This window comes from Xyrauchen texanus, chromosome 1 (assembly GCF_025860055.1).
Source record: "Xyrauchen texanus isolate HMW12.3.18 chromosome 1, RBS_HiC_50CHRs, whole genome shotgun sequence".
Classification (NCBI taxonomy): domain Eukaryota; kingdom Metazoa; phylum Chordata; class Actinopteri; order Cypriniformes; family Catostomidae; genus Xyrauchen; species Xyrauchen texanus.
The window spans coordinates 61,009,026-61,032,335 of NC_068276.1; the positions used below are offsets into that span (position 1 = coordinate 61,009,026).

Below are 23,310 nucleotides of genomic sequence, written 5' to 3' on the forward strand. Positions count from 1 at the left end.
GCAAGAATGTAACTCATGTCTGTGTTGTTGCTACTGAAGTGTTTCTTCACTGTATAAACTGTGTGTTGCTCATACAGCTGAAATTTCACTTACTGCCCTCTGGAGTAAACAGGTGGTACTACAAGCATTTCTCAGGAATCTTCCATATGATGGTCCGGGGCATTGTGATTAATTGCGTTAATTATTTTAACGCGTAATTTTTTTGTCAAATTAATCACACTGAATTAACACGTTAAATCGACAGCCCTAATATATATATATATATATATATATATATATATACACACACACACACACACACACACACACACACACACACACACACCGATCAGCCACAAGATTTAAACCACCTGCCTAATATTATGTAGCTCCTCCTCCGCCACCAAATCAGCGCCAACAATCATGCATGCGATTACCAAATCAGCCAATCGTGTGGCATCAGTGCAGTGCATAATATCATCCAGATACGGGTCAGGAGCTTCAGTGAATGTTCACATCAATCATCAGAATGAGGAAAAGAAATTGATCTAAGTGATTTGGACCATGGCATGATTGTTGGTGCCAGATGGACTGGTTTGAGCATTTCAGAAACTGCTGATTCTCCTGGGATTTTCATGAACAACAAAGTTTCTGGAATTTACTTCGAATGGTGCCAAAAACAAAAAACATCCAGTGAGGGATGTTGTGTTTCTTGGTACTTGTGCTGTGGACATAAATGTCTTGTTGATGAGAGAGGTCGACGGAGAATGGCCTCGAACTGACAAAGTCTATGGTAACTCAGATAACCGCTCTGTGCAATTGTGCTGAGAAGAATATCATCTCTGAATGTTGTTTTGAGATGTGGGTTGGTGTTGTTTTGGTGGCACGAGGGGAACCTACACAATATTAGGCAGGTGGCTTTTAATGTTGTGGCTGATCGGTGTACACATTTTATGATTTTTAGTATGTCTATATATATATATATATATATATATATATATATATATATATATATATATATATATATATAAGAATTCATAGTTATATAATTGTATAATTTTACAGTAATTATAATGGGGCTGTGCCTAAATGTCATTCAAATAAAGTCACAATGCAAAACATTAGTGGTCCTAAATCAGGCCACACTATCTTTAAGTAAAATAAAATGTCTTATTTCTTTCTTTTGATTTTGAGGTTGAAATATGACCAAAAAGGACACATTCTTGATAGGTTTCATGAGAAGTTTCATCTGGTCAGTGGTATGTGCCTCCAAAATTAGCATAGAGGTATGATTTCACAGACAGCCGTACTACTGTAAGTGCAAGGTGCTCTAGAGATGCTGGTTGGTTGCTTTGTTGAATCATCTCTGAACATCAAAAGAGAAATGCCAAAAGCATGTACCAAATATAAAAACCAAAAAGAAAGATGCAAATGCAAACACTGGCTTCATCTTTCTTAGCAAAATGACTGTACTCTCTATAAAGCGGACCATGATTTATTCGAAATAGTCAGTGAAGATACAGATTCTTCAGGCTCCTTTGGCACGTCACAAAGTCTTGTGAATGGTGTCCTTAAACAGTCCTAACACTTTCAAAACTACTTAAAAACAACAACTAATAAAACATTAAAAACCCAATGTAAATGTACAAAAAGTTCATAAATACATTTCATAACGATAAGTTGAGGGCTGGATGCTGACACATCCAAGAGCATTGAGTAAATCGTCCATGAAGCGATGATATCGTAATAAGCTGGCATTTGCAATAAAACCGTTTTACGCCACAAAGTTTCTCGTTACAAAAAGGCTCCAAATATCTCGCAGTGTCCGTTTTGTGATTCCAGCATGTCGACTTCTCGTTGAACTTGTTCATAATTCAATGGGCCAAAGGAAGTGGGCCGTAGTCCAAAAGCAGAGGAGCGTACAAGGGTCAGAAACATTGGCGCTGTACCATTTTTGACGTTTAAACTTTTCAAGTATGTCCGGATATTTACGTTGAACTTAAGAACAACATACGCGATCGGAACTGTACATATGGCATGCATTTGTATCCAGCCTTTTGGAGGACATATTTTTTTTTACTTGAAGCATCTAACAAAGTTTTAGTTTTTCAATGCATGTTTACACTTCACTCTCAGTTGAGGCTTTACGGTTTGGGACCCAGCCGGTATCGGGATGTCCACTATGGCGTTGGGGCGTTACGGCATGGGAGGTGTTGAGACTCGAGCACTCCGATTGGTCACCAAGTAGCAGCTGCTCCATCTCCCCGTCGTTCAGAGAGGCGGAGCTTGCCTGAAGAGAAACGGTGTCCGTACGGATGCAAGTGTGAAGCCCCGCCCCTCGACACACCTTCAGCTGTCTCAGGTCTTCCCAATAGAGGTCTTCTCCAGAGAGCAGACAGACTCCCTCCACGATGTGAATCTTCTCTTTAGTGTAGCCTCCATCCACATCACCCTGCACCTAGAAAATGTCATTCAACAGCATTAGAAGGGAGTTTAAATGCGTTTCAACGCCTGACACCAATATTTCTGCAGTCGATACCAATGGTAGTAAAATTTCACTTCTCTCCAATCCAATCTCGATACCACAGCAAACACTAATATGCTATTAAACACACAGGTTTTTATATAAATACTAGAGCAAACACTTTACAACAGGGTTGTATTAGTTAACTACGTTAGTTAACATGAACTAACAATGAACAACACTTTTACAGCACTTATTGATCATGCTTTATGTTACAATTCCATATATAGGGGCTTGGGTCGCTCAGCGAGTGTCGACGCTGGCTACCTCCCCTGCAGTCGCGAGTTCGAATCCAGGGTGTGCCGAGTGACTACAGAAAGGTCTCCTAAGCAACCAAATTGGCCCGGTTGCTAGGGAGGGTAGAATCACATGGGGTAACCTCCTCGTGGTCGTCATAATGTGGTTCTCGCTCTCAGTGGGGCGCGTGGAGAGATGTGCATGGATCACGGAGAGTAGAGTGAAGTCTCCACACGCACTAGGTCTATGCGTAATGCGCATGTGATGAGATTAGTGGTTCTCGCTCTCAATGGGGCGTGTGGTAAGCGGTGCGTGAGTATTTTTAATTAAGCGACGATTGCTTCAAATTGGTCCAGTAATTATTCTAGTAAACAACCAGTAATGAAGAAATACAATTAAGAGCAATGAGAGATTTTTGGCTATTGTTTGTCATATATTATTTGATATTGTTTAATAGCAGGTCTATTAGGCTGTATTTACACTGCAAGGCTTATTTCAAAAGATCCCATATTTGGACACAAATCAGTTTATTTTATTTGTTTACATTCACTTAAGATACAATTGACCGTGGCTACAACAATATCTCGTAACGACGGTCATTTTGCCTTATATTCATCTGTAATAAATGACCTTATCATTGGGTTTGTGTCAATGAAGTTACAAGAGAATATAATCAAATAATGCACTTGATTATCCATAAATAGGACGTAATCACATGGTAATTCATATTAGAGAATTAGAGTTGCATTCACAGCAAACCTTCATTTTGCCTTGTTCAAGACAAAGCACAGCACTGCAATCAACACGCTCCATGCTAGCTCAGGCAATCTTAGCAAACGTTAACAAATACATTAGCCCCAACATGAATTTAAACACTTAAGCTACAACCTGACCCCGTTTTTACCTGGTTTTAAGATGCATTTTTGATGATCTGATCACATGTATTCAGTGTTAAATACAGGTCTGAATGGAGTCTAAAAGGTTTGTGATCGGATCACAAAAACCACATACATACATGTGGTGAAAAATGCACTGCATTGCATTTGAGGTGTAAACGCTAATCCGTCCTGATTGCGTCCCGGCAGCAGCGAAGAACTGCCCCTCTCCTGTCAATCAACCCACTGCTCTACAACAAGAGTTTTAAACTTTGCCGGTTACGAGTGGCTTTAAAAGGAAATAACTGCCCAAACGCAGATACATACAAAGACCCTCCCCTCGAAATCTGAACACAAGTGGGGACAGCCAAGAAGAACATCTGTTATGGACAGGAGGCACATTTGAGTGACCAGAAGTGACCACGTGTGATCGGATCAACTGAGACGCATCTTACTAGCTTCATCTTAATACAAGTGAAGCTCAGTCGGCAGCATTTGCGGCGAAATGTTGATTACCACAATCATTTAGTCCCTCCTTTTCTTAAGAAGTAAAGATCAAGGTTACAGATTGAGACACTTACAGTGGAAGTGAATGGGGCCAAATTTTGGATGGTTTAAAGACAGAAATGTGAAGCTTATAATTTTATAAAAACACTTGCATTAATTCTTGTTAAAACTCATGTGTTACTTGAGCTGTAAAGCTGTTTAAATCATAGACTGTAAAAAAGATGGACGACGCCCCTTCGCTCTTTTCCATTGGTGAGAACTGAAGCTGCCAGTGTCTCGATATGGCGCTGACATCTTGGGACTTGAGTCTGCGCGGTTGCGATTTCGGGACCAGACCTGCGCAGTAGTGAGCAGGAAGTAAAGCCGCGAAATCAAGGCCCCGCCCTCACTCTCGCTGAATCAATCGCAAGGACACGCCCCTGCACTTTTGACTTATGACGGTGTGAAATAATTAATTATAGAAATGTAGATATTAAATTTAAAGCTCAAATCTCCTCAGTCCTCCGAAGATCCCGAAAAAAAGTCAGTTGGTGCTTCAGTGACTACATCGCTCAGAGAACCTGTCAATCACAGCTGTCAATCATGATGTCACAGCACCGTTTTTATAGCATCAAATAACTAAAAACAAACTTATTTTGAAAACAAACACTTGAAATTACATCAACGGGATAGAAACGACAGTAAATGACAGAAACTATCTTTGGAAAAAAGATATGTGAAGTGTAATTTAATTGTTTAGTTGGTCTCACGTCCCGTTGAATAACATGGGGAGGCGGGGTTTATAACCTATACTAGGACCAGTCACCGGGGGGCGATCGAGACATTTTGGCTTCACTTTTGAGGGCTTGTGTGGCACACTTGGTTTAAATTGTCGTTTTAATATGTCGTCATGTCAAAAAAAGTGGTCAAATTGGCTATAAATTGACAGAAAAGGTTAAAGAGATTTTATCACCCTAAAATCATGTTTACACACATATTGTTTATGTCTTGCGTCTATACTTTTGAAACAGTATTTTAACATTTACAGATTGGCCCCATTGACTTCCATTGTAAGTGTCTCACTGAAACCCAGATTTTTGCTTTTTTTTTATAATAAAATGAGGGGCAAGTCAAAATACATTTTTGTGCTAATCAACATTATGCCACAAATGCTGTCGATTGAGCTCAACTTGTAATAAACCCAGAATACTCCTTTAAGTGTACGAATATCATTTTAAATATATCAAGAAAACAAAAACCCTTTATAAGCAAAACGTGATATAAAGTGTGCAGAAGCCACATGGTTTGACTTTGAGCCGCTGTATCAATGCTGTCTTAGTCGATTGTCTCTTCGAATGGACACCATGCACGAAAGAAAAGATGGGATGCTGGATTTGGGGTCAAACAGAAAACTTCCCATGCCATTGAACTACCTTGTTTGCCCTCGAGATGAAAAATAAGGAAGATGTCAAAAGATGAAGGGAGAGAGGGAGTTGTAGGGATGATTGAGCTGCAGACATGAAATAATAAACCATGAGAGCGGTGACTCGTACATCCCTATCCCACATACGCTTGCACGTCTTTTGTGAAGTTTTCCAAGGCAAAAATAGCAGGAATTGAAAAGTAAAGCGCACCTCTTTTTTATATCGCAGATGGTTGTTTATGGCGGGTTTCTGTGCGGTCTCTATTTTCACCTCTTGTGTTGACGTTCTGTACGAGGGATTGCTGTACGTCAGGTTACTCACTCCTGGATCCGCAAATTTGAACTTCTTGTGTCTGGAAGGCGAGAGGAACAAATCGTATCAGGATGAGCAACTGACAAACAGTTCATTGAAGAGTTCATATACCTGCAGACGTACCTATAAATAACAAATGCAACGATGAGTATCAGGATCGCCAGGATGGTCAGAGCTCCGCCAATCACGTAACTGATATGAGGGCCCTCGTCTATGGAAGGTACATTTTAGAGACCGTTCACATACTTGCTTTATATATGATTACATGTGATTTCCAGATTAGACACAGGAACAGACTATTGTCATATATTTACCACGAGGTGCAGACACCACGCTGTTCTGGAAGCAGTCCTCTAGATTCAGACCTGTATCTGTACAACTGGGAGGAGAACATTGGAAATAATTTGCATGCGTCACTATTAATACTTAGAGGGGAAAAGGACACTTGAACCTCACAAGAGGGTTTCCGTTTAACTGTAAAGCTGCATTTAACTTACTTGACCACTGATGAGCCTGGCTGAGGTTTTTCTGTCTGGGATTTGGGAAGGTTTTCAGGGGGCCGAGTGCCAGTGTTGCCCTTCTCTGGTGCCGTGGGAACATAACCAGAAACTAGCGTGGAGACAGAAATCATATAAAAGCGTATACATCTACTACTGCACAGGACTGGACTGGGAAGAGAAATCGGCCTGGGATTTTACATAGCAACTGCCCAAAAGATGAGCGGAGGGGGGGTGGGGGAGTGTTCGCTGTCCTTTTCTGCACAACGCGGCGGCTCATTTTAGCTTATTGCGGCCCATTCGGCCTGTTTCGTGGCCGACCCATCGGTCCGCTCGGTTCTCCAGATGGTCAATCTGCCCCTGATCGGCCCCAAAGTGCGTCGGCCCACCGGGAAAATGCCCGCTATGCCAGATTACCAGTCCAGCCCTGCTAATGCAGCATCAAAAGCTAATCTTGCTCAAATTAAGCTGCATTAAAAGGAAAGAATTCACATCTGTCAAAATAACTTAACCGACTTTTCACAAAATTGCATCAATGAATTCAAATCAACCAGTGGTCCCGGACACTTTACACCACTATAACTAATATTTCTATTAATAAAGTTATACATTAAGCTTTAAAACTCAAATCCAGCTCAAAAAAAAATATTTAAAAAAAAGTGTCAAATGAAAAATGCGGGAACTGCAAATTATGGAGAATAAACATATATAATACAATAAAAAGGCAAACATGCATATTAAATAGTAATAAACAAAAAATGGCAACTATGAGGCAACTATACATGCATCAAGATGTCTTTAGTTGCTTTTTAAAATAGTAATGCTTGAAGCTGGTCTAATTTCAAACAATAGGAAGTTCCAGATCTTTGGGACATAATGACAAAAATATCAATATGAATATTTTTATTTGGGGAAACATCTCCGTATCCAACAATGGTTTCTTGACAAATCACCTCTGTATTACAGACATCATTTGACCTCATACAGCTACATTTCCCTAAAACGATCATGATGTTTTACTCACTTGTAGAGCAGGGATGTCCGTCAGGTTCATCTGGACACGCGCACACAAAACTGTTACTCTTGGCGAGACACAGGTGTGTGCAGCCGCCATTATTCACTCCACAATGATTCGTACCTACAAACAGACTGACTGTTACTCATAACTTCATTCTCATGGTAAAAACCATTTCCTTTTCTCCCAAGTATGCTTCAAATAGCCTTGAGAATATTTCAAAGCACAAAATATAAATACTTAAAGATAAACATCGTACATCTTAAAGAGACAGTACACAAAAATGAAAATTCTCTCATCATTTATTCACCCTCATGCCATCCCAGATGTGTGTGACTTTCTTTTCTCAGCAAAGCACAAACAAAGATTTTTAAAAGAATATCTCAGCTCTGTAGGTCCAATGGTGGTCAGAGCTTTGTAGCTCCAAAAATCACAAAGGAAATAAAAGTAATTCAAAAGACTCCAGTGGTTTAATCCATGTCTTCTGAAGTGATATGATAGGTGTGGAGGAGAAACAGAAAAATATTTAAGTCATTTTTATTCTAAATCTCCACTTTGACTTTCACTTTCAGATGTAATAGTGAAAATAAACAGCACCACATGTGATTTTCAGATGTAAAAGTGTAGATTTAAAGTGAAAAAAGGACAGACATTTTTTATCTGTTTCTCCCCTACATCTATCATATCACTTCTGAAGACATGGATTTAACCACTGGTGTCGTGTGGATTACTTTCATGCCGCCTTTATGTGATTTTTGGAGCTTCAACGTTCTGGTCACCATTCACTTGCATTGTATGGACCTACAGAGCTGTCCTTTTTTGCATATTGCGGCACCGTTTTGTGGTCCCTTCTGCATAACGCGGCGGCACATTTTTGCTTGCCGCGGCCCATTCGGCACGTTTTCGCAGCTGACCCACCAGCCCGCTCGGTTCTCCCGATCGCCAGTCCGCCCCTAATCGGCCCCAAAGTGCCGGTAAAATGCCCGGTATGCCAGATTACCAATCCAGCCCTGACCAGCTGTGACGGTCAATCAAGTTGCTGGTTAATTGGTTTTTATTTTTGTTACGTTAAGCTAAATAGCTCCGCCCATAGTAAAACTTCTCAAAATTACTCGAAATGAGTAACTGCTTAAAACTCGTTGCGTTGGACACAGTTAAGTCAAGTTTGTAGATCCTAGCATCATCAAATGTTAGTAGCACAAACTGACACCATTGGTGGAGCCAATGTAATTGTGCCAGGCTGGGCGGGATGCTCAAACAAACGGAGGAATGTTTGGAAATCAACCTACAAATGGCTTAATTAGAGTAAACTCTGCATATTTAACTTGGATATGAGAAAATATATTAACAAATCTAAAAAAACTGACAAATCTGTTAAAGATGACATGTACATACTAAAAGGTAACATAAGACATTTGCAATTCTTCTATGCAAGATTTAAAAAGTGTCTCTATATTTTTTTTTTTTAATAATCGCAATTAATCACATATATTAATATTTTCTGAGACAGGGACTCAAATTACAATAACTCACTATTAAATGATTATGAATATATTATAAATGCAATAATTCAGATAAATAAAATGCATTACATTATTGTGACCGACAATAATAAAAGTGACTTTAGAATGCAATATATTGTTTCATTTCATATTATTGAACATAAGCTTAACGCTGACATTTACATTTACATTTACATTTATGCATTTGGCAGACACTTTAATCCAAAGTGACTTACAGTGCCCTTATACAGGGACAATCCCCTCGGAGCAACCTGGAGTTAAGTGTCTTGCTCAAGGACACAATGTGGGGCTCGAACCAGCATCCTTCTGATTACCAGTTATGTGCTTAGACCACTACACCACACATGCGTATTTGGATCGTCTCACTTTAGTTGCGATAAACAAAGTGTTTTTAGATCAAGTTAAACGTAGTTTTTAAACTTAGAAAAACACGTCTCGAGATCCCAGCATTAGGAAATGCGCTCTCTGCAGCTGTGTTTGAACGCAAGGGCACGTCCTCATCTTGTGCTGTCACAAGTGTCAAACAAGCGAGTGTGGTTTGTTCTCTGTACAGCTGTGTGCTACCTACACAGGCTGCAGTGTCGCTTACTGCCCCCTGCTGAAAACAGGTGGTACTTAAAGTTTGAATTGCACTAATGGTAGAATATTCCTTATTATAGTACACAAATTGTATGCATTATTTTTATATAATTAATCACACTGAATTAACACGTTAAATCTACAGCCCTAGTAAAAATGGTAAATTAGAAAAGTGTCAAAACATCAATCTTACCCGTCTGTTTTTGTGGTGACACAACTATGATGTCCATGAGTCCTTCTACATTAGCAAGCACAGTTTCTTTACTACGACCTGTGTGCTTATCTATGCGCTGAATAGACTTAGTCTGCCAGTCCGTCCAGTAGATCCAGCGGTCTTGCTGTGAGATGCGGGAAAAAGGAGTTAAAGAAGAGTACACCGGTTTCAACTGGGGACAAAGAAAAGGGAGTACAAAGAGAAGAAAGAACAATGGGAAGAAAAAGGGGGTCAGAAAATGGAAAGATGCAAAGGAAGAGGTCAACATGCGATGGTTATAAACGCAGATGCATCAGTAAATGAGAGGAGGAGAGGGTGATCAGGGTGAGAGGATGAGTTCAGGTGAGGATCACATGAGGACAGGTACCTGAGTGACGGCGAACGGGTGCGACACGGGGCTCACGAGAATTTGACGGAGTTTGCCATTCAAGTCAGAGCTTTCTATACGGTCCAGATGAGCATCAACCCAATAGATCCTACACATAAAATCATGTGATATTTCAGTTGTACGTGATCTGCAAAAGCCAGTGTTTGTTAGTGGCACAGTGGCATAAATAAAGTATATATCAGTGGTTCTCCACTGGTTTTGCCTCAGGACCCAGATTTTACATTGGACATCCATGTGGTGACCGAACACAATCCCAAAACTGTCTTTAAAACATTCAAATGTATTAATATCACCATGAACAAAACAGGCCCAACGATATGCAAATTAAGGTTGAATGGTAAAATTGACCATTTTGGTTTTGAAATACCTCTTGAATTTTGATGGTTTCATGTTGCCATGAATTCCCCAACAAATGACTCTTATGAGCCAGTTCTTTTGAATCTACAATACAAAATATACAGTGCAAATTAACCTTTATTTAACCATGTTCCTCATTGGCTACTACTCCTCGTGTTCCCGGGTCAAAATGACAAACCCACTTAGATTGTTTATAAATATCTCCTATTGCATATATTATCATATTATTGCATTAGATAATTTTATCAACTCCTTTTATTGTAATTATGTAATGATTCTTTTTAAAACATATATTATTTTAAATATATATTTTTATTGATAGAAGGATTAATTGACCTGAGCTCATATCGGGCAATAATAATAAAACAGGGGAATAATAATAAATATAGCTGCGAGCAGCAATTATCAGGGTTCAATCACAGTAGGGCCTTTAAGCACATGTTCTGGACTATATTAGGCATTTCTCAAACATTATGCGAAAAAGACAATGCACAAATTGCATACAAAATGTCAACTCAATCCGAAAAGAGGTAATTTTGTTACATCCAATTTTGTCATTGTTATAGTGCTACCAAGTGGCTAAGCCCCATTGCTTTGTATGCTTGTCCTCAAAATGAGTCCTTACATAAGTGTGCAAAAGTTCATGACAATATCTCATTTCGTTTAAGAGTTATAGCAATTTAAGTAGCAGTGGCTAATTCAGCTACTTGCCGTCGACACGTAAAATTGAAGGTTCAACATTTCTTTAGATAAATGTTCATAAATAGGCTCCAGAGAATTTTGTGGCACTTGTTTCATTGGGATTGAGCGAAAAACCTAGGACTAGTTCACAAAGTAGGTTTTTAACGTAATCTAATATATTTAACGAACGGTTTCACCAATGATTCTTGAGGCAAAGTTGTTCAGAATGAAAAGAGCTATCATATGATATAAATCACTTGTGTTTTTAAAACACTGCGTTATAGAACAACAACAAAAATCATAATAGCACCACACAGTGGCCAATCTTTTAAAAACCTTTTCATGTCTCTACGCCTTATGGTTTGGGATCCATCATCAGTTTTAAGGCAGAATAATAATAATAAAGAAATCTGAGCAAAAGCAAGGGTTTCTAGCACTTCATGCTTGAACCACTAAATAATAATAATAATGTAATAAATTAATAACCACTTGTTTGACCTGCACAAAATAGGTATCATTTCAAATCTTAGAATCTGGACTTTATAATTCATATAGCTGATCCTACCAATTCTTAAACAATGCTTTTAAATGTATTTACAAATAACTTTTTTGCGAATTTGTTACCACCACAATTATATTCAGTGTTGGTAAAACCATAATAAAGATGAGATAGCCATGTGTTATATATCGTTGGAAAGGTCTCAATTAGAAGAATGCAATGAGCAAATTAATTTCACTCAGAGCGTAAACTGCAGTGAGTATTAGTGTATGAAATTCCCACAATTTTGTTACATTTTTCCTTAATAATTCCCGAAACATTCATGTAACATAGACAATGAAATGTATTCACTATCCCGATTTAAACGAGCCCAAACACAACATATGATCAGTAGATCTTGAAATATTCCTCAAAGAGTGCACATGGAAAGATGATGCACAAGAGGGCGCTCAACACATGATGTGTGTGTGCAAACTTTTTAACATTATCGGTGTTCAAAGCGCTTTACATTGCGTCTCATTCACCCAATCACACACACACTCATACACCAATGATGGCAGAGCTGCCATGCAAGGTGCTAGCCTGCCATTGGGAGCAACTTGGGGTTCAGTGTCTTGCCCAAGGACACTTCGGCATGTGGAGTCGTGTGGGCCGGGAATCGAACCGCCAACCCTGCGATTAGCGGCCGACCCGCTCTACCACCTGAGCCACAAGCGCATTTGTCCTAAAGCACGAAATGCTTTTTTCATTTTGTGATTCATGATTACATGGTTAGATGCATTTTATTATTTGCATTTAACGTTGCTATTCCCTGTAACCCACCAGTTGAGAACCACTGATAAAGATGTTAATCTGAAGGAAGAGATTTTAAAAAACCGTAATACTGTAAATGCAACATCTTTGAGTGCTGTAGAGGTGTAGCAGATCATCAGGTTAAGATTAAAAGTGCAGCAGAACATCAAACATCCTCAGGAATGTGTTGATATGTCTTTATACCGGCTTTCAAAACCATAATATTCAAAATCTTTTGATTTGTTCTCCTCTTTTACCTGCGAGTGTCATAGTCCAGCGTCAAACCATTGGGCCAGCCCAGATCTGTGTTAATGAGAACTTTCCTGTCGGATCCGTCCAGATGTGCTCGCTCGATCTTTGCAATATGACCCCAATCTGTCCAGAACAAGAATCTAGCCAAAGAAGAAGAATAGTAAAAAAAACACCAATGAAATGCATTCATAACTGCAGTGGCCTCAAAGAGTATTTGGACACTTAGAAATGTCTAATCGAAGCAAGTGACATTTATTGTACAGAGAGATAATTTACATTTTGACATTTCAATGACATGTTTGTGTCGGTCAACTCACCCCTTGCTAGGGAACACAGCGATGGCTCTCGGTTCATCCAGACTGTTGTTCACCAGAACTTTCCGAGACGTACCGTCTAAGTGAGCCACTTCAATGGTGTTCCGGCCAGTGTCGGTCCAGTACACGTTTCGTGCCACCCAGTCCACCGCAAGACCATCAGTGGTGTTCAAACCCTGAGCGATCACGGTCTCCATATTGCTGCCATCTAAATTGACCCGTCTGGAAATAATGTTAATGTTGGAATTAGTGCGGGGTTATTTCTCCTGAAGTCCACTATCATCTCCACTGTTTTGAGCATGTTCAGCTCAAGGTTGTTGTGACCGCAGACTCATCGTAAACTATTATCGTTTTAATAGTTTTAATAAAATAATTTCAGTAAAACATTTAAAGCATTTTAATACTATTATTATCGATATCTGAAGCATTTTAATAGTTTTTAATAAAATAATTTCAGTAAAACTTTTAAAGCATTTTAATACTATTATTATAGATATCTGAAGCGTTTTAATAGTTTTTAATAAAATAATTTCAGTAAAACATTTAAAGCATTTTAATACTATTATTATAGATATCTGAAGCGTTTTAATAGTTTTAATAAAATAATTTCAATAAAACATTTAAAGCATTTTAATACTATTATTATAGATATCTGAAGCGTTTTAATAGTTTTTAATAAAATAATTTCAGTAAAACATTTAAAGCATTTTAATACTATTATTATAGATATCTGAAGCGTTTTAATAGTTTTAATAAAATAATTTCAATAAAACATTTAAAGCATTTTAATACTATTATTATAGATATCTGAAGCGTTTTAATAGTTTTAATAAAATAATTTCAATAAAACATTTAAAGCATTTTAATACTATTATTATAGATATCTGAAGCGTTTTAATAGTTTTTAATAAAATAATTTCAGTAAAACATTTAAAGCATTTTAATACTATTATTATAGATATCTGAAGCGTTTTAATAGTTTTTAATAAAATAATTTCAGTAAAACATTTAAAGCATTTTAATACTATTATTATAGATATCTGAAGCGTTTTAATAGTTTTAATAAAATAATTTCAATAAAACATTTAAAGCATTTTAATACTATTATTATAGATATCTGAAGCGTTTTAATAGTTTTTAATAAAATAATTTCAATAAAACATTTAAATCATTTTAATACTATTATTATAGATATCTGAAGCGTTTTAATAGTTTTAATAAAATAATTTCAGTAAAACTTTTAAATCATTTTAATACTATTATTATAGATATCTGAAGCGTTTTAATAGTTTTAATAAAATAATTTCAGTAAAACTTTTAAAGCATTTTAATGCTATTATTATAGATATCTGAAGCGTTTTAATAGTTTTTAATAAAATAATTTCAGTAAAACTTTTAAAGCATTTTAATACTATTATTATAGATATCTGAAGCGTTTTAATAGTTTTAATAAAATAATTTCAGTAAAACATTTAAATCATTTTAATACTATTATTATAGATATCTGAAGCGTTTTAATAGTTTTTAATAAAATAATTTCAGTAAAACATTTAAAGCATTTTAATACTATTATTATAGATATCGGAAGCGTTTTAATAGTTTTTAATAAAATAATTTCAATAAAACATTTAAATCATTTTAATACTATTATTATAGATATCTGAAGCGTTTTAATAGTTTTTAATAAAATAATTTCAATAAAACATTTAAATCATTTTAATACTATTATTATAGATATCTGAAGCGTTTTAATAGTTTTTAATAAAATAATTTCAGTAAAACTTTTAAAGCATTTTAATACTATTATTATAGATATCTGAAGCGTTTTAATAGTTTTAATAAAATAATTTCAGTAAAACATTTAAATCATTTTAATACTATTATTATAGATATCTGAAGCGTTTTAATAGTTTTTAATAAAATAATTTCAATAAAACATTTAAATCATTTTAATACTATTATTATAGATATCTGAAGCGTTTTAATAATTTTTAATAAAATAATTTCAGTAAAACTTTTAAAGCATTTTAATACTATTATTATAGATATCTGAAGCGTTTTAATAGTTTTAATAAAATAATTTCAGTAAAACATTTAAATCATTTTAATACTATTATTATAGATATCTGAAGAGTTTTAATAGTTTTAATAAAATAATTTCAGTAAAACTTTTAAAGCATTTTAATACTATTATTATAGATATCTGAAGCATTTTAATAGTTTTAATAAAATAATTTCAGTAAAACTTTTAAAGCATTTTAATACTATTATAATAGATATCTGAAGCGTTTTAACAGTTTTTAATAAAATAATTTCAATAAAACATTTAAATCATTTTAATACTATTATTATAGATATCTGAAGCATTTTAATAGTTTTTAATATAATAATTTCAATAAAACATTTAAAGCATTTTAATACTATTATTATAGATATCTGAAGCGTTTTAATAGTTTTAATAAAATGCTTTTAAAATTTTATGTTATTAGTATTATTATAGATATACGAAAAATTCTTAATAGTTCTTACAATCAAATATTTTTAATAACATATTTGAAGTATTTTAAAAGTATTCTAATAGATATTTGAACCATTTTAAATAGATTTAAATGAATTATTTCAGTATTTAAATAGTATTATTATAAATATCTGAAGCATTTTTAGTAAGTTTTTTAACTAAAATATTTGAAGTATTATAACAGTTATTTTTGTAACACTTTTCATTTTTTTTAAATGCAAATGTATTTTTTATAAATATTTGACAGTGACTATCAGGTTGAATAACAAAAGGTCACCAAAGCAACACAGAAACATAACTAAATAACTATAGACATGATACCTGATAACATCGAGTAACACATCAGTGTAGTAAAGTTTGCCCTCCACGCTGTCGTAGTCCAGTGAAATGACGTTCTGTAACTCGGGTACGGGCACGTGCACGTCTGTATGATCCGTTGTGTCCAGAGAGATTCTCCGCACACTGACGCGGTTTGAAAACAGCAGGTATGTTTCAGGCAGATTGTCACATGATCTTTCGTCACTCTTAAGCAGGACACCTGTCGGACACGCACAGGACGTCCCGTTAGGACGCGGCAGACATAGGTGAGTGCAGCCACCGTTCCTCCGACCACATTTATTAAAACCTTCAAAAGAAGAAAACAAGATCAAGAACCATTCCACCAAACATGGAATGGTATGTGAAGCATTGAAATGCACAACATTTTTCACTAAAACAGGGCTTCACAGAAAATTATGTGTAATGGGCCAACAGATAGAGTGGCAGAAAACCACAAGAGGGCAGCATCAGACAAGCGATCTCTCATCACTAGCTACTTTCATCGTATAGAAAAGAGCAGCTTAGACATTTAGCTAAATATGTCCTTTTGTGCTCCACAGATACCAAAAAATAACATGTGTTTTGTCATTTCAAGACTTGTTTTTCTGGGTTAAGCAGGATCCTTCAATCTACAAGCTGCTGATTAAAACAAATATTTATATGTAAAACAATAATAGTGTGATTAAAACATACCCACGGGTCTTGTGCGGTCCACAGCCTGGATGTCCATGAGGCCGGGCAGGTTTGAGTGGATCGTGACCGTGTTTGCTCCGGTGGCTTTATCGGCTCTGTGAATACTGCGACTCTGCCAGTCCGTCCAGTACATGTGCGGTCCCAGTAACGTCAGCCCGTACGGATGCTGTACAGGAGAAACCAGCGTCCTCCGGTTTGAACCGTTCAGATCAGACGCCTCGATCCGCTAAACAGACAAAACCAAGATTGGCATTTACAAAAATGGTTTTAAGGTTTTAAAATGCACACTTCACAGAGCTGCATTGCAAGCACTGCTGTTTCTAGTTTGAAATCTAGTTCAGTTTTTGTATTCCCGACTGTACAGAACACACACACACACACACACACACATGTTGTGTTTCCATGTTTTATGGGGACTTTCCATAGACATAATGGTTTTTATACTGTACAAACTTTATATTCTATCCCCTAAACCTAACCCTACCCCTAAACCTAACCCTACCCCTAAACCTAACCCTCACAGAAAACATTCTGCATTTTTACATTTTCAAAAAACATAATTTAGTATGATTTATAAGCTGTTTTCCTCATGGGGACCGACAAAATGTCCCCACAAGGTCAAAAATTTCGGGTTTTACTATCCTTATGGGGACATTTGGTCCCCACAAAGTGATAAATACATGCTCACACACACACACACACACACACACACACACACACACACACGATGACACCGTAAGGTGATACTGACCTCAGTATGTGCGTCGGCCCACAGCAGTTGCGATCCAGCCTTGTCTACGGCCAGTCCGTTCGGCCAGCCGAGATTATTACTAATCAATACAACGCGATCTGAACCGTCCATTCCAGAGCGTTCAAGTTTGGCATGCTCACCCCAGTCTGTCCAGTACATGTACCTTAAAACAGAAAATTAGTATTACCCATAAGAGTCTGTTCTCATCTTCACAGAGTCAGTGCAGGTGTCTCAGCCCTAAAACGCAACAGTGTTAGTGAGTTGTTACAGACGGGATGGACTGAATCATAGGAACACAATGTGAGCAACAAAGACGGAAATTATAGTGCTGCCTTGTGACTTGTTCTCAGAGAATTTGGTAAGCAGTGCTTCGTTGAAGGTGTACAAGATCTTTGTAATTTTAGCCTCATTTTGAGAGCAACTTGGATTAGCGTCTAGAATATAAATATGCCAATTAGTCAATAAATTAATATTAGGAAGGGTCTGTGTAGCTCAGCGAGTATTGACAATGACTACCACACCTGGAGTCGTGAGTTCGAATCAAGGGTGTGCTGAGTGACTCCAGCCAGGTCTCCTAAGCAACCAAATTGGCCCGGTTGCTAGGGAGGGTAGAGTCACATGGGGTAACCTCCTCGTGGTCGCTATAATGTGGTTCTTGCTCTCGGTGGGGCATGTGGCGAGTTGAGTGTGGATGCTGTGGAGAATAGAGTGAAGCCTCCACACGCACCAGGTCTCTGCGTAACGCGCTCAACAAGCCACGTGATGAGAAGCGCGGATTGATGATCTCAGACGCGGAGGCAGCTGAGATTCGTCCTCCGCCACCCGGATTGAGGCGAGACACTACGCCACCACGAGGACTTGGAGCGCATTGGGAATCGGCCACTACTTGTGCGATTGGTCCAAAAATGACGCTCCAAACGATGTTCTTACATTATATCTTTAATATGTTTTATCCACCCTTCTAGCGTTATGGAGCACCTCAAGAGTGGTACATTTATGTCAGATAAGTTCACAGTAAAGCATTAAGTGTCTGTTTTGAGTGAAATGATTTACCCCATCTCATGGTACAGGGCGATGGCACGGGGGCTGTCCAGATTCTGCCACACTAGAACTTTCCTCATGGAGCCGTTGAGATTGGCCACTTCGATGCGGTTTGTTCCCGTGTCCGTCCAGTAGATCTTCCTGCCCACCGAATCCACCGCCAGACCGTCGGTGGTCATCAGACCTGAAAGAGGAAAAACAGACAATCTGAGCAAAACGGACTCGAGATTAGTCAAAAGTTGAATGACGAAAGTTCATTGAAACTACGTCTTAACATTGACAATTGACATCCAATCGCTCCTGAGAAAATAGACCAAAAATACTGATGACATCATCTTGCACTACGCTCTCTAGAATGAGAATGTCCCAATACCGCCTGCATTCAGGATGTCTAAACAACTGAATACAAAGATTATTAAAGGACTACTTCACTCAAAATGATACTTTTCCTCATGTACTCACCCTCAAGTCGCCTCTAACTCGTATGACTTTCTTTCTTCCGCAGAACACAAATGAAGATATTTTGATGGAGGTATGATATCGGTTTGTCCACACAATTCAAGTGAATGGTGACCAACACTTTAATGCTGCCTTTATATGCTCAAAGGAACCCATGAGACCACAGTGGTTTAGTCCACGCCTTCTGAAGCGACCCGATCAGTTTTGAGCGAGAACGCCAAAATGTAACTCACTGCAGTCTCTAGGCAAGATCACGATTTCAAGCTCGATTACACTTCCTAGCGTTTGACGCATGTGCAGAGCACTTGAAGGTGGTAGAAGCAAGTGTATCTGTCTGCGTCCCGCAAGATGACAGGGAACAAGCACTACACGATCTGCCCACTACAAGTAAAGCCCCTCTTTGATCATGAAGCGATTCTTTTGGCTAAAATAACTTTGTAAATCCCATGCGATCGCTGTATGATTTATGTTGTCTAAACGGTGTAAAGATGACAAAGAATAACCATATTTATCATATTATAAAACCGAAGATGTAAATAGTGAAATTCAACATTTCTCTGTTCGGTTTTCTCCAGTTAGCTGACAAGCTACACGGTTAGCATTTCGATCATTTATACCACTTTTCTCCTCACTGTCGCCACCTAGTGATACAGCAGGTGTATTCAATATAACTTTTAAGCTGCTGTATATTTTATAATTTGACCAACTTTTCATTTTGTTTTATATTTGTTGTTAGGGTTAGGAATAGGGGTAGTGTTAAGGTTAAGCCCAAAGTATACTTCGGTTTTACTTCTTGCCTGTCCCAACAGCACACACAGGCGGTTGGCACATGCACGCTACTGGACTTTTACTCTTCAGAAGTTTAGAGCCATAAACATATCCATTTATTTCTTTAGAAACGAGTTACACAAATGCAACATGCAATCTTGACGCGCACGTCCACTATTATTTCCAACCTCCAACCTGCTGAAAGCAGTGGCTCAATTGTGAGTGTTTTCTCCTTGTGGACCCACTAATTAGTGTAAATAATTCCAGATGCGTGCACATTCAGCACATTCAGAGACAAGCGGTTAGACCAATTGTGCGGCGCGTCCTGTATGTGGAGTGGACACACAGCGTTCGCATTTGGCCAAAGTATGCTTTAGGGTTCGGTTCAGGAGTAGGGTTATGGTTAGGCTTAGGGATCGGTGTAGAGTTTCTGCTGGATCTTCAGATTAACACAACAACAAACAGTGAATGAAAGTAACATCCAACTATTGCAAGACTTAAGCATTTTGCAAGTTTATTTTAAAGGGGTGTAACTTGTAGTGGGCGTGACTTGTAGTAGTCTTGCAGGACGCAGACAGGCCCTTCTCCTAGGAAGTGTAATCGAGCTAGAAATCATGATCGCCAAGGAGATGTCAAGATTTATATTTGTAGTTTTTTTTTGTCAGTTTCACCCTAAATCAATCGCCATTTGACAACTCTGGGATGACGCTTTTTTAACAAATGTCTTTTGATGCGAGGTGTTTTGGAGAGAGGGGGCGTGGCTTATTCAATGGCTCCGCTCGTGAAACAGCAAAATCGCTTACAGCACATTTAAACCACTTAATGCTGCATTAATATCCTTTATATCCCCATTTTCACCCAATCTGGAACGCCCAATTCCCAATGCGCTCCAAGTCCACGTGGTCACGTAGCGATTCGCCTCAATCCGGGTGGCGGAGGACGAGTCCCAGCTGCCTCCGCGTCTGAGACCGTCAATCCGAGCATCATATCACGTGGCTTGTTGAGTGAGTCGCCACGGAGACTTAGCACATGTGGAGGCTTCACACCATCCACGCTCAACTCACCACGTGCCCCACCAAGAACGAACCACATTATAGCAACCACGAGGAGGTTACCCCATGTGACTTTACCCTCCCTAGCAACCGGGCCAATTTGGTTGCATAGGAGATCTGGCTGGAGTCATTGAGCACATCCTGGGATTCAAACTAGATTTTCGAACTCCAGTGGTGGTAGCCATTTGTGTTTAACTATTTTTGCTGTATATACTGCATATAACAAGATCCGATCAGTCACAAATGACTGTAAAAATGATCAGAATTGGTTGACAGTGTAAATGCAGTCCTGTAGTTTCTGATCTCTTACCAGTTGAGATGATGTCCTCATGTCCAGTACCGTTGACATTGGCTCTGCTGATCTTCTTTAATGTGCTGTCTGACCAGTACACTTTCCCTGCAGAGCACGAGATCATTCATAAAAAAGCTACAAAAATGAACATCACACATGCATCGAGAATTTTACACACACCTTCTGTGGGATCCACTCCGATGGCGATTGTATTCTTCATCGAAACACCGACTGCCAGTACCACATCAGCGAAGTACGGGATATCCAGAGAAATCATTCGGATGTCCGTCCGCCGCGCAAAGATGAGGAAGCTGTTCATTCCTGTAACACGAGAGAAAACGAGAGGATATCTCGGAATTAAAATACAAATACAAATGCCCATGTGATCCCCCATTAATTTGCTCATTATATGTAAATCACCCAATTTGGAACGCCCAATTCCCAATGCGCTTTTAAGTCCTCGTGGTGGTGTAGGACTCGCCTCAATCCAGGTGGCGGAAGACGAATCCCAGCTGCCTCCGCATCTGAGACCGTCAATCCACGCATCTAATCTCACGGCTTGTTGAGCGCGTTACCGCGGAGACATAGCGCGTGTACCAAACCCCGCCCTCCAAAGATAATAAGCAGTAGAGCAGCATTGTGTGTTCCCATGACTGAAAATACACCAGTAGCACAATAGCGCCCTCAACTGACAAATCTTATGAATCTGTAAATGGCATAACGCCGCAACGATCCGCTTCAACTACAACGCTGTGAGAACGCACACAATGATTGACAGGGAGCAGAACTTTTTTAAATTCTATAGCATATATTTAGTTCCAGTACTCTGAAAAAAAATCAACAATTCTTCAACAATCAGCATCGTATAACATTATATACACACAACATTTTTGTCTTTATATACAGTATATTATTCGCCAACTGAATGAACCTTTAGACATACTTCATGACATCATCACCCCTGACACATCACTACGGGACCTCTAACCCCCTACGGCAACTCAAAATGAGGCTCGCATTTCAAAAGCAGGAGCCTAGCCTTTTCAACGAGCACCACGGGCAGAAGTGCCACCTGCAATCTCGACCATAAAGAATACCCGAGGCCACTTTATTATATTTCAAATGAATGCTCGAGTTATGGCAGCTGAATGAGTTAATGCTGGTCTCTTAGATATCCGAGATGGACAGAGAGTGGCAGGTACAGGGTGACATACGATAAAGTGAACTTATGCTATAGTTTCACCAATAGTGGACGACAGGCCAGAACCCGACACTGGAACGGCATATCATTTATAACTCCATCACACAGTGATTCAGTGTACGTAATGAATGTTTGAAGCTCTTGGAAGTGTCATTGATGACTCCTGCGCCGTATTACCGTGAGTGCAAGTCTTGCCGTCGGCCTGCAGGTTGATGCCGGTTGGACACGCACAGCTCGAGGCTTTCGGAGCAGGGGCCACCAGGCAGAGATGACTACAACCCCCGTTATTCACCGAACACGGCGTCTGGACTTTAGACAAAGCAAAGATTGACAGAGTTAAGGGAGGAAGGGAATATACGGCTATCAAATCAGATGTGTATCAGGCCACTGGATGTTTCAGCAGATCATAATACAAGAATGAGACGAGAAACTGAAGATCAGCTTACAGTGACCTTCATCTGCTGTCTGACAACACACACACACACACACACACACACACACACACACACACACACACACACACACACACACACACACACACACACACACACACACCTGCCAATCATGAGTGGACAAAAAATTCCAAGCTGCCAAAGTTAACACTGAGATGAATTCAAATGTGTGAGGGGTGTTCACTCTGAACCTGCTTGTGAGTCCATATACCATTTTTTTAATCATTTTTCAATGTAGACAACACACTGTTTAATGCACTGAATACAGTTAACGCATTTACCCATTTACACATTAAACAATATATATTTAGAGGCAAAATTCAACAAATAATACATTTGACAATGTGACAGGGCGGAGGGCGGGGCCGGGTCGTGATCATACACACCCGGTCCCTTATCAGGCTAATCAAGCCTCCGAGAGGGATAAACGCCGACTGCGGAAGATGGTCCAGGAGAGAGAGATCGTTTACGGGCAGCTGACCGTCATGTGTGTGTGTTTGTCTTTTGTTTAAGTTTCTCATTAAACTATTATTTATATTGTCAAGCCGGTTCTCGCCTCCTCCTTGCCCATCTAAATCCCTTTACAAACATTAATTGTTGATGCAAAAAAATCATGAGATTGTGATTACTTAGTTCAGCCCTTAATAATCCCTTATCATGAAATATTTTAAACTGCTGCTGCTGACATATGCATAACAATTTTATTAAAATAATAAATGGACCTTTTTACAGCCAACTTGTTTCTGCTTTATTTAGCAGCGTCAATCTTGCAAACCTTTTATATTTTATTTTATGTACTTCAAGTAATTATTTATTT

General features: G+C 38.4%; 1 protein-coding gene across 1 annotated transcript in view; it reads right to left on the bottom strand.

Moving 5' to 3' along the window:
* Positions 1-1,049: 1,049 nt before the first annotated feature.
* The window catches only part of LOC127644167 (low-density lipoprotein receptor-related protein 4-like), a 115,570-nt gene continuing 93,309 nt past the window's right edge, over positions 1,050-23,310 (bottom strand). The window contains exons 22-38 of the mRNA XM_052127210.1: positions 22,219-22,350; positions 21,021-21,161; positions 20,859-20,945; positions 18,282-18,453; positions 17,229-17,391; positions 16,478-16,703; positions 15,788-16,091; positions 12,952-13,170; positions 12,640-12,774; positions 10,033-10,141; positions 9,645-9,789; positions 7,359-7,472; positions 6,335-6,446; positions 6,152-6,216; positions 5,961-6,048; positions 5,736-5,877; positions 1,050-2,437 (exon numbers count right to left, since the gene is read on the bottom strand). Coding sequence (XP_051983170.1) covers positions 2,099-2,437; positions 5,736-5,877; positions 5,961-6,048; positions 6,152-6,216; positions 6,335-6,446; positions 7,359-7,472; positions 9,645-9,789; positions 10,033-10,141; positions 12,640-12,774; positions 12,952-13,170; positions 15,788-16,091; positions 16,478-16,703; positions 17,229-17,391; positions 18,282-18,453; positions 20,859-20,945; positions 21,021-21,161; positions 22,219-22,350 — 2,693 coding nt within the window. The 3' untranslated portion in view covers positions 1,050-2,098. The remainder of the gene's footprint in view (positions 2,438-5,735; positions 5,878-5,960; positions 6,049-6,151; positions 6,217-6,334; positions 6,447-7,358; positions 7,473-9,644; positions 9,790-10,032; positions 10,142-12,639; positions 12,775-12,951; positions 13,171-15,787; positions 16,092-16,477; positions 16,704-17,228; positions 17,392-18,281; positions 18,454-20,858; positions 20,946-21,020; positions 21,162-22,218; positions 22,351-23,310) is intronic.